We start from the raw sequence: 12,578 nt of genomic DNA on the forward strand, positions 1-12,578 counted from the left end.
CAAAATTTATTATACTATTATATCTTTATATATATATATATATATATATATATATATTTATTTATATAAGTAAAACCTTGGGGTGATGAGGTGACACCATGAGAATTATAAAATTTAAAATCTTACGGTGATGAGGTGGAATATGGATTGGTGCATTTGTGTCGATTCATGGAGTTTGCTTCAATGGGTATACATATATGTATATATTTATATTTTATTTAATTTTTCGAATTATTTGAATACTATTTGTTGATGATTTTATTAACAACTAATATATATTTATAGACAATATCCAGATCATTAATCAAAGTACTCATGTTACCGCGCAACGCGCGGTTCCCATACTAGTTATTATATAAGACCAAACCAAGCCAACGTGCTCAGCCGAGCCACATCCTACCCAATACCACTCGAGCGCCCCCTCCTGCTTAGCCTAGCTACATCCTATAAGCTTAAGCATAGCTACATCCTATAAGCCACACACTGTAGTCTGCTGCCCCAATCTTGTGTCCTCACAAACTCTTGTCACAGGTCATGTCATCGGAAATGCCCTTGTCTTTTATGTCTATCCTTAGTTTCTCACCACACGTCCTTCTTGACCCGCCCTTCTCCTCGCCCCTCGACCGTCACGGTTTCTACCCTTCTTATCAAACATGGTCCGACCACATGTCAGTATTAGCCTTCTCATTTATGCAAACTTCCAACTTCCTCTTATGGTTATTCCTTACACACAACACTCCAACTCATACAATATAGCCGGGTCTGAAAGTCATCCTATAAAATCTTTTTTTTAATTTAATGGGACCTTTACAAACACCTCTGTCACAGCCTTCCACTTCAATCTTCACCATTTCAGTCTTGATTTCTATCCCCTTTTCAAGACACTTTCCACTAGGAATTCACCAAACAGATTCAGTGTTAGATCGGCTAATAAGCGGTCCTTGTGTTCTCAATGACGCCTCCACTGCTCCAACCTCTCGTTTGCAGTAATGCCCTCTGCCCCTCCAACTTCTTGTTTCCAATAATGCCCTCCACTCCTCCAACCTCTAAGAATTATGTGTGTACATCTATACTACATTAATAAGCATTTAGACAAAAGTCTTAATTACAAGTCTTAAAGCATAAAGTACATTTATGCAAGAGATTCAAAAATCTCTTAAGTACAAACTATTATGCATAATATATAAATGCTTAAAACATACCATTTGTTTGGTCAAAGATTCAGATTTAAGTAAGCCATATTTACATGAAAAAAATATGTTTGTTGTTCCCAAAGTTGTTTGCCACTTTATTTGTTTCCTATTTTGAACCCACATTCAAAGTTTTTATTTCTCTTGAAGTAAACTGAAATTTGAAGCAACAATATCAGAAAAAGTTTCAGATCATGCATGTACTGAATACTGATGTACCCTACCCCAACCCTTCAACTTTATATGGGTTTACAAACTTAAAATGTTAGCAATTATTTTTTCAATCGATCTTGTTTATATACCATATTAACCTTCAACTCTATATATTAATTAACTAGTAAAATAACCATACAAATTCATGATTCAAAACTAAATTAATATTTCAGCATGCACAATACACAATTAAAATCTGAGACACATTTCAACAATCCAAGATACCCTTTTGAGTGTTTGACTTTTTGGTCAGTTTTCATGATCTCATGCATACATACAAGCGGAACCTCTGCCCCTTTCTCCCACTCGGTTCACATACCCTCTAATTTTATCTCCCCTTTTCTCTAAAACCGACCCAAAACCCTTCCCCTTGTTTTCATAAAAAAAAACCCACAAATTTCTTGTGATCTTTCCCCCCTGTTTCTTGAGAAATTTGTGTTTTTTGTATTGCTTTCGTAAAACCCAATTTGGATAGAGAGTAAGAAATGGCAGAAAAGGGGGGTGGGGGTGGTTCTTTATTAGACGAACGGAGGTGTAAAAGGAGCGACGGCAAGAAATGGCGGTGCCAGCGGGTGGTGATGGAGGGGAGGACTCTTTGTGAAGCGCACTTTCTTCAAGGTCGTCATCGTCAACATAAAAAACCGGTTCCTGATGATTTGAAGCTCGAGAGACAAAAACGATCTCGAAGAACTAAAAAATTCGAAGAAAACCCTACTGAGAAAAGTGAAATTAGGGTCAATGGGAATGTGGGTTGTTCGAATTTACCCCAAAAAAGGGGTAAAAGGAAGAATTTGATTGACGAAGGAAACCCAAATGAGAATCTCGAAATCAGAACAAAAGGGGTTTCAGGTTCTTCAAATCGACAAAGGAAAAGGGGAAGAAGAAGCCAAAAGGAGATGAAATCATCTGTGGATATCTCTGAGGATCTTGATGATGCTTTAAAAAAGATGAAATTGAAGAAGGGGGATTTGCAATTAGACTTGATTAGAGGGTATTTAAATAGACAAATTGAGAAGAAAAAAGGGAAGCAACCACAGAAAGAGGATATAGTTAAAGAATTGAAGTATGGAAGATTGGAGATTTCACAGTCTTCACCATTAACAACACCCACCACATCAGTCAACAATGGAGGTCTTTTGAATGTTAAAGTTGGGATTCCTGCATCCACTTCTGTGCCCACAAGGTTTTTCAGGTCGAAAAACATCGATCGGCTTCCTATTGCTACAATGCAGGTTGTTTTTCATTGCTTAATTCACTTGGTCTCATACAAATTGTTATAAATTTTTAGTTTGCTTATTTAAGTTTCACGTTTTAGGCTGTTCACTTGGTTTTTATGTCCAAATTGTTACAATGCAGGTTGTTTTCACTACATATATTTGCAAAGTTTCGTGTAATATGTCTAAATATGTTTTTTTGTAAGTTATGAGTCACGTCCAGGGGAAAACCACAAAAAATAATAATTGACGAACACCTTGGTAACCATTAATCTAGACAGTATGCACATGTGCATAAAAACCAACAAACAACTGCAATTACTTGTATGCACATGTGCATACTGTCCAAATGAATGATGGTTAACAAGGTGTTCCTTAGTTTTTTTTTTTTTTTTTGGGTTTTCCCCTAAACCTTCCTATAGGTTATAATCCAAATTCCATGTATTCCATTTTGTTATCAGAGCTTTGATGTTCTTTCTTGAGTTTAGCTTTTGCCCAATTTGTTATCTTTGTTTTCTTGAAACTGATTTGTTATTAGTTCCTTTTGAATCTTTCTATCTAGATTTTACCGAGTATAAAAGCTAATGTAAAAGCCACAACAAAGAAGTGCCATTGGTGTTCATTGGGTAGCTATCGTGTTCTTGTCAAGTGTTTGACTTGCAAAAAGCAGTTCTTTTGTGAAGATTGTATCCGTGAAAGGTTTGTTTTATTCTCTCATCATTTTTAGTGCTTATTATCATGATTTTGGATCTCAAAAGAGCAATGTGTGCTAAGTATACTTGCTAATTCATATGAAGATCATAATCTGACTCGACATGTTTGATTAAAAAACCCAAACCAAACTAACCCAATGAATCCCACATGGAGTAGGGTATGGGGAGGGTAGGATGTATGCAAACCTTACCCAATTCCACATTAGTTATGATTTTGGATTTGTAGTCCCTCTATAATCCCTTGCTATCGGGGAATACAAATCACCCGTCCCCAAACTCTATGTCCCCCTCCCTATCCACTAATCAACCCCTGACACATCATTACTTTATTGAAGATCTTTAACCACAGTTTTTGTGAGTGATCCCTTTCAAGATCGTAACTTTTTCTTCAATTATGCTTAATGGTGTTTAAATAAATTAAGGACATTAAATCAAATTTGGTTGTTTAAATGGGTTTAGGTATCTTGATAAGGCAGACATCAAGAAACGATGCCCTGTTTGCCATGGAAATTGCAGCTGCAGAGTCTGCATAAGAGGAAGATCTAAAGAAGTCAAAACAAAGGTTCGGGTCAAAGCTCTGTATGCCAATTTAACGTCGTTTTTACATATACTAATAATCACTCTACTTCCTTTCTATTTTAGGATCTCATTGTTTTTAATGGCGAAGAGAAGTTTGATAAAGCTCAACAACTTCTTTACATGATCGATTTGCTCCTTCCTTTGCTTGAACAAATAAATCAAGAAAAGATCATCGAGCTAGAAATTGAAGCTAAAATCAAAGGTAGAAGATCTTATTTCTTGTTCTTTTTTGTATGGAATGATTGAAAATGAGAATTGAGTTGATGGTTTTTGATAACTTCAGGAAAAGACCATAGCCAATTAGAGATACAGAATGCTACAGGCTCTCAGAAGCAGCAATGCTGGTATGCTTTTTAAATACTTCTGTTCGTAAAACAAATTACTCCCTTCCGTCCCAAAATAAGTGTCACCAATTCCTATTTGAGTTTGTCCTAGAATAAGTGTTCATTTATAAAAGCAACTTCTGACTTTCCAATTCTACCCTTAATTATGAGAGAGAGAAATTAAACTCCCTCTATTATTAAGGGTAAAATTGTCATTTTGTTAATCAACAAGCGTACTAATTACACATTTCTAAAACTATGTGCCTTTTCATGGCCGGGGGTCTTTATAGAAAAGGCCTCTCTACCCCGTGGGTAGAGGTATTGACGGCATACATCCTTTGATTTTGGTTGATAATGTTCTTCCTATTTTGTCAAGTTTCAAGGGTATTTTAAATAGGGCAAAGGGCATCAAAATGCAACAAAGCTTGGTTTAGTTTCTATTTTGTGTAACCAAGATTCTTTTTTCTCAATCGATGTAATAAAGTTTCAAAATTTCCTATTTTATACCCATTTTGATCGATAGCCCATTAATCTTTTAGCATTTAAAGATGCGGATAGGGGTTTATGAAAGGGTTACATCAAAGTGAACGATGAACTTGACATCAACGTCATCAAATGTTACAAGACCAGCAGGTTATCGGTCATGATGGGTGAAAAATAGGAAAATTTGAAACTTTCTTACATTGATTGAGAGAAAAAAATATTTGTGAACCGAGGCAAACTTCGTTGCATGTAGATGTCTTTTTTCTTTTAAATTTTTTACTAACGGCCAAATGTTGCGATTATGCGGGTTGGAACCATTATACCTTTTTATCTGGTGCAGCAGTTTTTGCAAAGCTTGTATTGTGGATGTTCACAGAAGCTGTGGAAATTGCTCCTATATTCTCTGTTTATCTTGTTGTCGGGAGTTTCGTGATGGACACTTACATGGGGGTCTTAGAAATTTTAAATATACAAAGACAGATAAAAGAAAGTCTTTGTGCACAATATTGCGGAATTGGAGTACTAACGAAGATGGAAGTATAAAATGCCCACCAAAGAATTTAGGAGGTTGTGGGGACGGCATTCTTGGATTATTTTGTCATCCACCTGTTAATTGGACTAAAGATCTTGAAGCAAGAGCGAAAGAAATAGTTTGCGCCTCCAAGATTACACAATATTTCGAGGTTGATTCTTCTCGTTGTGCATTGTGTGACGAACAAGACCACCGTGAGGGCAAAAATGAGAGTGAAATCTTGATTAACAACAAATGCTTGTATTTCTCAATCCGGCAAGATCTTGGGGACAAAAATCTTCAACATTTCACAAAGCATTGGGTCAGAGGTCAACCTCTTATTCTTCGAGACATGATCAACAGTGAATCGGAGTTGAGTTGGGATCCAATTTCTATGTTTTGCATGTATCTTGAGAGGAGTGCAAAATCTCGAAATGACAAAGAAGTAAAATTGAAAAATTGCTCCGATTGGTGCGAGGTGCAAATTGGTAGGCAGCAGATTTTTATGGGCGGTAAAACGCATGCGAATGTGTGGCATGAGAAGTTGAAGTTCAAAGTCTGGCTATCTTCCGGATTCTTCCAAGAACACTTTCCGAGTCATTATGCTGCTGCGATGCATGCTCTACCTATTCAACAGTACATTAATCCGTTAACGGGTATTCTAAATTTGGCAGCTAACATGCCGCCAGAAAGTCAAAATCCTGACTTGGGTCCTTTTGTTTATATCTCGTATGGTAGAACCGAAGATCTTATGGGCGCTGATTTTTTGACAAAGTTATGTTATCATGCATATGATATGGTACATATCTAAATGCTCCGTTAGAATTTCTATGAACTTCTTTTCTTCATATTTTATGGGCACGTTTGGTACGTAGATGGAACTAGACATGATTGGACGGACGAGAGTGAAGTAGGTGAGTGAGAGAATTCTGGAAGGTTTTAGGGTTTTAATTTGACATGGGTAGTTTAGTAATTTACCAATCTTTGTTCCATTTTCTTGATTTTTGTTTCACCTATTTTGGTGGGACAGAAAAAAAAAATGCATTTTTGTCCTACTTAGGTCTGGTCTTGTCTTGTCTTGTCTTGTCCCCGTCTAATGTCATTCCAAACGTGGGACAACATGTTTTCGTAATGTCATGTCTCGTCTTGTTCCGCGTACCAAATGGGCCCTATGAGACCAAGCATATCGTTTTTGATCTTTTTAAACCATTTTTGCACCAGGTTAATATTCTCGTGCATGCTACGGAACTTCCGATTTCCGAGAAAAAGCTCAATAAAGTAAAGGTCTTGTTGAACAAATACAGTTCACAAGATCAAAACGAGTTTTCGGAGAAGAATAAAGCAAAGAACGAAATGAATCAACCATGTGGGAGATCATCGTTTAGTAGCGAAGTAACTCAACAGTCGGAGTTGGAGGATAACACGAAAGGAGAACTCACTCAAATACCTAACGGTAACCCATGTGCGTTCTCTGATGATTCAAGCATCAGTGAGTCGGATGATGAAGATTTATGTCATGATGAGTCGGGAAGTTCAAGTTGTAACAAACGGAAACCCGTTGATACTTGTGGGGCCCAGTGGGATGTTTTTCGAAGACAAGATGTTCCAAAGCTTGTAGAGTATCTTAGAAAGTATTCTAACGAGCTTAACCAATCCTATAGCTCCCCCAAGAAGGTATCGTTTCAATTGGGTGGTATTTGTTTTTTAAGAGGTGCTGAACTTTGAAGTCTTATTTCACTTCTGATTATTGTACTGCAGGTCATTCATCCAATTCTTGATGAAAACTTTTATTTAGATGCTTTTCATAAAAAGTATCTTAAGGACGAATTCGGTAAGTATTATCCTCACGTTTTCTTTTCAAGTCGGTTCTAAAAGATATATAAAGTAGGGTCGAATTTTATTTTCGTCGTGATCGTCTTATTAATACTATTAACTAGATGTTGAACCATGGACGTTTGAGCAACAAATTGGTGAAGCCGTTATTGTTCCAGCCGGTTGCCCCTATCAAGTAAAGAAAATTAAGGTATATTTGCTCACATTTTTCATAGGCCGGTGGCGTTTTCATAGAAACAACTATTGTACTCCATGGGGTAGAGGTTAGGCTTGCGTACACCCCCTGATGGGCGGACCCCACCTCCGGGTGGGATATACTTGGATAGTTTGGTTTAGCTATTTATCAAATACGTAAAATACTCTTACTAAATGAATCTTTTGGACCTAATACTATAAATTTATGGGAAATTGACTTAAATAGCCTATCCCATCAACCAAATTCACTTTTTAGCCACTTTTCAGTGCCTCTTCAAAATAGCCAGCCATTACGCACATGGCATTTGCGTAAAGACTGATTTATGGAGAGAGAGAAAATGAAAAAAAAATCCTTATGCATATGTGTAAGGATTTTTTACGCAAAAATTTGAATCCTTATGCAAAAAAATCTCTTTTCTTTTTTTAATCTGAAAATCGAGTTTACGCAAATGCGCAAGACATTTGTGTAAGCTCCGGCTAAAATGGGAATTCAATTGAAAAAGTGGCTAAAAAGTAAAGTTGGTTCTCTGTTTTGGTCAATTTTTCTTAAATTATTTGCAATATTGCAAAATTATAGGACTTTTTACAAGTTGGGGTTTTTACGAAAACAAAATTCTCTACTCCTTGGGGTAGAGGTGAGGTCTGCAAACATCTTACCTTCCCAGACCCTACTCTGTGTGGGATTTTCTTGATTCGGTTTATCCCAGAAAGGACAGTTTTGTAGGTTTCATGAACCGGAAGGAATACTAGAAAACTAGTTTTTTCATATTTTTGTTTAACATTAAGTAATAAGTATTATGGCGTGTGTGATTGTTGATCGTAATACATCTTCTTGCAGTCGTGTGTCAATGTGGTTCTTGAATTCATATCACCGGAAAGCGCATCGATGGGAACCAAGTTGAGTGATGAAACCCGTCAACTTCCTGTAAATCACAAAGCAAAAGGAAAAATGTTGGGGGTAAATATTTGAGAACAATAGTTTGAAGTTTTTTTTTTCCTTTTAAAGATGTTGGTCCGGAGAACGGGACTAATATGTGTACGTTTTTTCAGGTCAAGAAAATGACCATTCATAGTGTAAATGCTGCGGTTGAAGAATTCCGTGCGGTTTCCCAAGCAGAGAATGAGTCTCTTCTATTCACAAACCTTAGATTTTTGCTTTTTGAGTCTCGACTGTTCTTGTGCGCATTTGTTACTGATGCATATCCGTATTTTTTTTTCAATTTTAGAATCAGTGACAAAGTCGGGGAGTAGAGATTGAGAGCTACAAGTGAACTTGGCATCCGATCAAATTCACCATGTGATTGTAAGTGGCGTGTTTTTTATTGTGTGTTTTGTAAGGGTGCGTTTGGTATGTGAAAAAGATTAGACAAGATTGGTAAATTACTAAAATACTCGTGTCAAAATTGAAACCTGAAACCATCCACAATTCTTTTACCTTCCTACCTGAGTCCCATCCGCATGCCAAACGCACCCTAATGCCGTTTTTAAATTTTCATTTTAACATCAAGCAATCGAAAATCTACAGATATCAGAAGGGGGCAAAGATGCTCGGTGTTCGTGATTTAGTGTTAAATCAACCTATCGCTCTGATGATATGAACATGGTATCAAGAACAAAAATGAATTAGTACATTATTTTTAAGTTAGATTACCAACTTTGTATGTGGCATTTAATGCTTTTATGTTTTATCGGAAAAGTATTTTCTTTTTGCAATATTTAGTGATTTTTCATTTCGTATATTCCATTATTCTTGCAACAGTTTGTTTTCTAGCAAAGTTTCAATCGTTACCTTTTGTAAATTGTTGTTGATATAGAATTTGGTCCAAAAATGCTGGTTTTTAGACGCCCGATTGATGGTCAAATACTTCTTTTACTAAATGTTGCAAAAATATTTACGAAGGGAGTATGATTATTTTACAAGATTTTAAAGAGTTCTTTTCTAAATATGGGGTTTTGCGTATGTGGATTAATATTGGTACAATTTGAGTATTATATGAGAATAGTTAAATTTCATCCACGAAGAAATATTGTTGCAACCACAAGGGTTGTCGCGTAGTGGTTGAGGTCTTGGGGGATGTGGTGGAATATCCCATCTGCCTAGAGTTCGATTCCAGACGTAGACAACAGTTGTGGCCATTGAGTTTATCTGGGTTGATTTCTTGCAGCCACAATTTGCCGGGTTAGTTCAGGCATAGCTTGGGACACCCTTTCGAGAAAAGAAATATTGTTGCTATGTAACTATTACACTACTACGATGCATCATCTAGTTATTTCTTCGTAAATCTTCTAATATGATGCATCATTTAGTTTAGAATATATGTCGACATTCACTTGCTTTATTTGCAATAAATTAGCCGATCATCGTCACACACACACATAGAGAGAGAGAGAGGGAGGTTCAGGGAAAACCCAAGAAAGAACGGGAACTGAGGAACACCCTGGTAGTTTCATCATCTGCATCATATGCATATGTTGTATGCACATGTACACACCGTCCAGATGAACGTTACCACCAGTTTTTCATTTTTTTTGCAGTTTTCCCTGAACCTGACCCTATATATAACATGGATCCTTTGGTACACTCATGCGAATCCCTTTTCACTATAGAAGCTATATTATGTGCTAGTGAAGTTGTCCAATTTAGTTCAAGATGAGAGCTTGACTAGTGAAATAGCCACTATACTCTTGAGGTAGAGACCAGGTCTGCGTACATCTCATCCCCCTCACTTCACCCCCTAGGTGGGATATACTTCTATTGTTTGGTTTGGTTTTATGAGAGCTCAACTATTCGAATAATAGACATTGAAACATACCAAAATTAGAACATAAAAGTTTCCAATCAAGTATAGCGACTAATAAGACCTTAATGATCTTAGGGGTAATATCTGTTTGGTTGGTTTTCCACCAGTCCTGTACGGATAAAGCTGATTGTGTTGATTAATGTGTCTATATGGATTGAGAGGGTTTTTCACAGATGTAAGGAGTGTGTTTTTAAATTGGGAGGGGCAGGTTTGGAAAAACTTGGCTTTCTACATAAAGCTCCTCTCTAGAAGCTTATTGAATAAGCCACTTTTTATATCATTAAGCCACTACAAAATAGTCATGTATAGCTGACCGGATAAGCTATGAGTGCCATTAAGCTCATTAAGTTGTTAACAAACACGCCTTAGTTGCATATACTCTTGAAGCCTCTATTGTTTCTTTTGCTAAATTTATATTAGTTCGTTGTTAAATTCTAATGCACTTAATTACGTGATATTTCCTTATATGTTCTACTAGTTTTAGTAGAATCGTTTCACCTATATTCTCTTCTTTGTTTACCGCCTCGAGTTGTCATCTTTCTGATCTCTAGTGCATAGATCTATATCTAGCTCTTCATTTAGTTAATAACTTAATTAGTCTAGTGCGTAAAAGAGGCATAAATTAAGATACTTCCTTCTTACCATCAAATATTGATGCTATGTATATATATCTATGTTTTTTGGTTGGTCTTCCAAGTCCTATATCGATAACGCTGACTGTGTGGATTAATCTGTCTGTATAGATTGAGAACGTTTTTGTTGCGGAGGGTTTTTTCATAGATGGAAGGAGCGTGTTTTTAATTAAGAGGGGCAGGTTTGGAAAAAAAACTTGGCTTTCTAGCATAAAGCTCTCCCCTAGAAGCTTAATAAATAAGCCACTTTCTATATTGTTAAGCCACTACTGAACAGTTATGTATAGCTGACCGAATAAACTGAGTCCCATTAAGCTAATAGACAAGCCCTACGTTGGATGTTTCAACTTTCAACCACCATTGTTCCCATTCAATATTGATGAACGTTGGTTCAAATTTCTTTTGAGGATCGTTTAGGGAGTAGAAACGCTTTCTTGACTAGAAACGCTTCTCGTTTGTTGATTTGTGTTCACATGATATTCATTTTCTTTCGTCAATATCAAGAAAGAACGATCTTTTTTGACATATTGTTGAGTAAATCTTGTCGTTTAGATTATTAGCATGTAGGTATCTCGTGATTTTATCTGGATCTTCGGTTAAAGAAACACCTGAATTGATCTTTTGTTATAGGTGTTTCTTGATTCACATGACGGAGTTCCAAAGAAGCGCTGCAACGGAAGTGTGTTCTATGCTTGAAATTGCTCTTCAAATGGAAGTTTCAAGTCAAAGTCCTTCACGAGGACTTTTGAATCACGATGAAGCTGAAATCGGTGATCACCAATGAAGCTTGAACCTAGCAAAGAAGAGCCAAAAGGTACGCGTTTTTTGTCCTTTTGACTTTCAAAGTCAAACTTGTATTCGCCAAAATCATATTTATTATATATCCTTTTATGTTTTAACACGAATTGTGTTCGTATTCACAACACATGAATGAGAACCGATGGCATTATTTTTAAGTTCGTTGGAATTTTAAATAACCACCTTTCCTTTTCCGGTTCTACATTTCACTTTGACCAATCTTAAGATATTGCCAAAAGGATATATATTCATATAGTGTCAGATTCAGAGGAAAACCTCAAAAATTTGAGAGACCGAGGAACTTGTTAGGAACCGTTTATCTGGACAGTATGCACATGTGCATGCAAGTAATTTGTAAGCAATGTCCGGTATGCACATGTGCATAACATGCATATGTGCATAAAAACCAAGAAACAACTTCAATTACTTCTATAACCGGTCAGATCTGCATACAACCCACCCGACACCCCAACGTTCAGGCGGGATATACTGCGCATGTTTGGTTTGGTTTTTTGAACCATTTGTAACGTTCTTTTATTGCAGGTGACGAGAGGTCTTCATCTTCTTGTTTAGCAGCATATGCTCGTTTGTAACTCAGATTCTGAATCAAAGAGGACACGAGCTTTATATTATAATCACATGAAAGCGCACATCTTTGTTTTCACAAGCCGATCCAACAGGTTCACCATGGACTCCATTTTCGTCCTCCGTCGTTGCTGTAGAGTTCTGTTTCGGAATCTCGGGCGTTTTTCCGCCATTTTTGACAGCTTAGTTCTTACTGGTGTCGAAGAATCACACCTAATGTCATTTTTTTTAGCTCCAAGATTTGATGCATTCTAAGGATGATTTTAGGTTTCAGATGTGTTTGTGTTTCTGTTTTTTTTTTAATTATATAATATTTATATACGACAAATAAAATTCACACTGTTGGAACCCTCTGACCTTATTGGATACCGTTAGACCAAAGTCTAATTACCATCGGTTACACTATTTTTTACTGGACTCGTTACCCTTTTTTGATTGGTTACCGGGGTTCGGTTACAAGGACCGGTTAACCCTTTTTCGTCTTAATATGGCCGCTTATTTTTGTTTA

At 36.6% G+C, this 12,578-nt stretch overlaps 1 protein-coding gene across 6 annotated transcripts; it reads left to right on the forward strand.

Moving 5' to 3' along the window:
* The first annotated feature begins 1,724 nt into the window (after positions 1-1,724).
* On the forward strand, positions 1,725-12,410 carry LOC112526359 (lysine-specific demethylase JMJ25). 6 transcript variants are annotated; one of them, XM_025136638.1, is made up of 15 exons: positions 1,725-2,635; positions 3,180-3,316; positions 3,790-3,892; positions 3,973-4,111; positions 4,193-4,253; positions 5,056-6,025; positions 6,448-6,900; positions 6,985-7,057; positions 7,164-7,249; positions 8,093-8,212; positions 8,305-8,378; positions 8,481-8,557; positions 8,780-8,857; positions 11,318-11,501; positions 12,029-12,410. In XM_025136638.1, the coding sequence occupies exons 1-12, from the start codon at positions 1,889-1,891 to the stop codon at positions 8,503-8,505; spliced, it is 2,988 nt and encodes a 995-aa protein (XP_024992406.1). In that variant the 5' UTR covers positions 1,725-1,888; the 3' UTR covers positions 8,506-8,557; positions 8,780-8,857; positions 11,318-11,501; positions 12,029-12,410. The 6 variants fall into 6 exon arrangements, with proteins under 6 accessions (XP_024992406.1, XP_024992410.1, XP_024992409.1 ...); XM_025136642.1 differs by having other exon boundaries at positions 8,305-8,372; XM_025136641.1 differs by having other exon boundaries at positions 5,059-6,025.
* Positions 12,411-12,578: the final 168 nt, after the last annotated feature.

This window comes from Cynara cardunculus (assembly GCF_001531365.2).
Source record: "Cynara cardunculus var. scolymus isolate 2C chromosome LG 14, CcrdV1, whole genome shotgun sequence".
Classification (NCBI taxonomy): domain Eukaryota; kingdom Viridiplantae; phylum Streptophyta; class Magnoliopsida; order Asterales; family Asteraceae; genus Cynara; species Cynara cardunculus.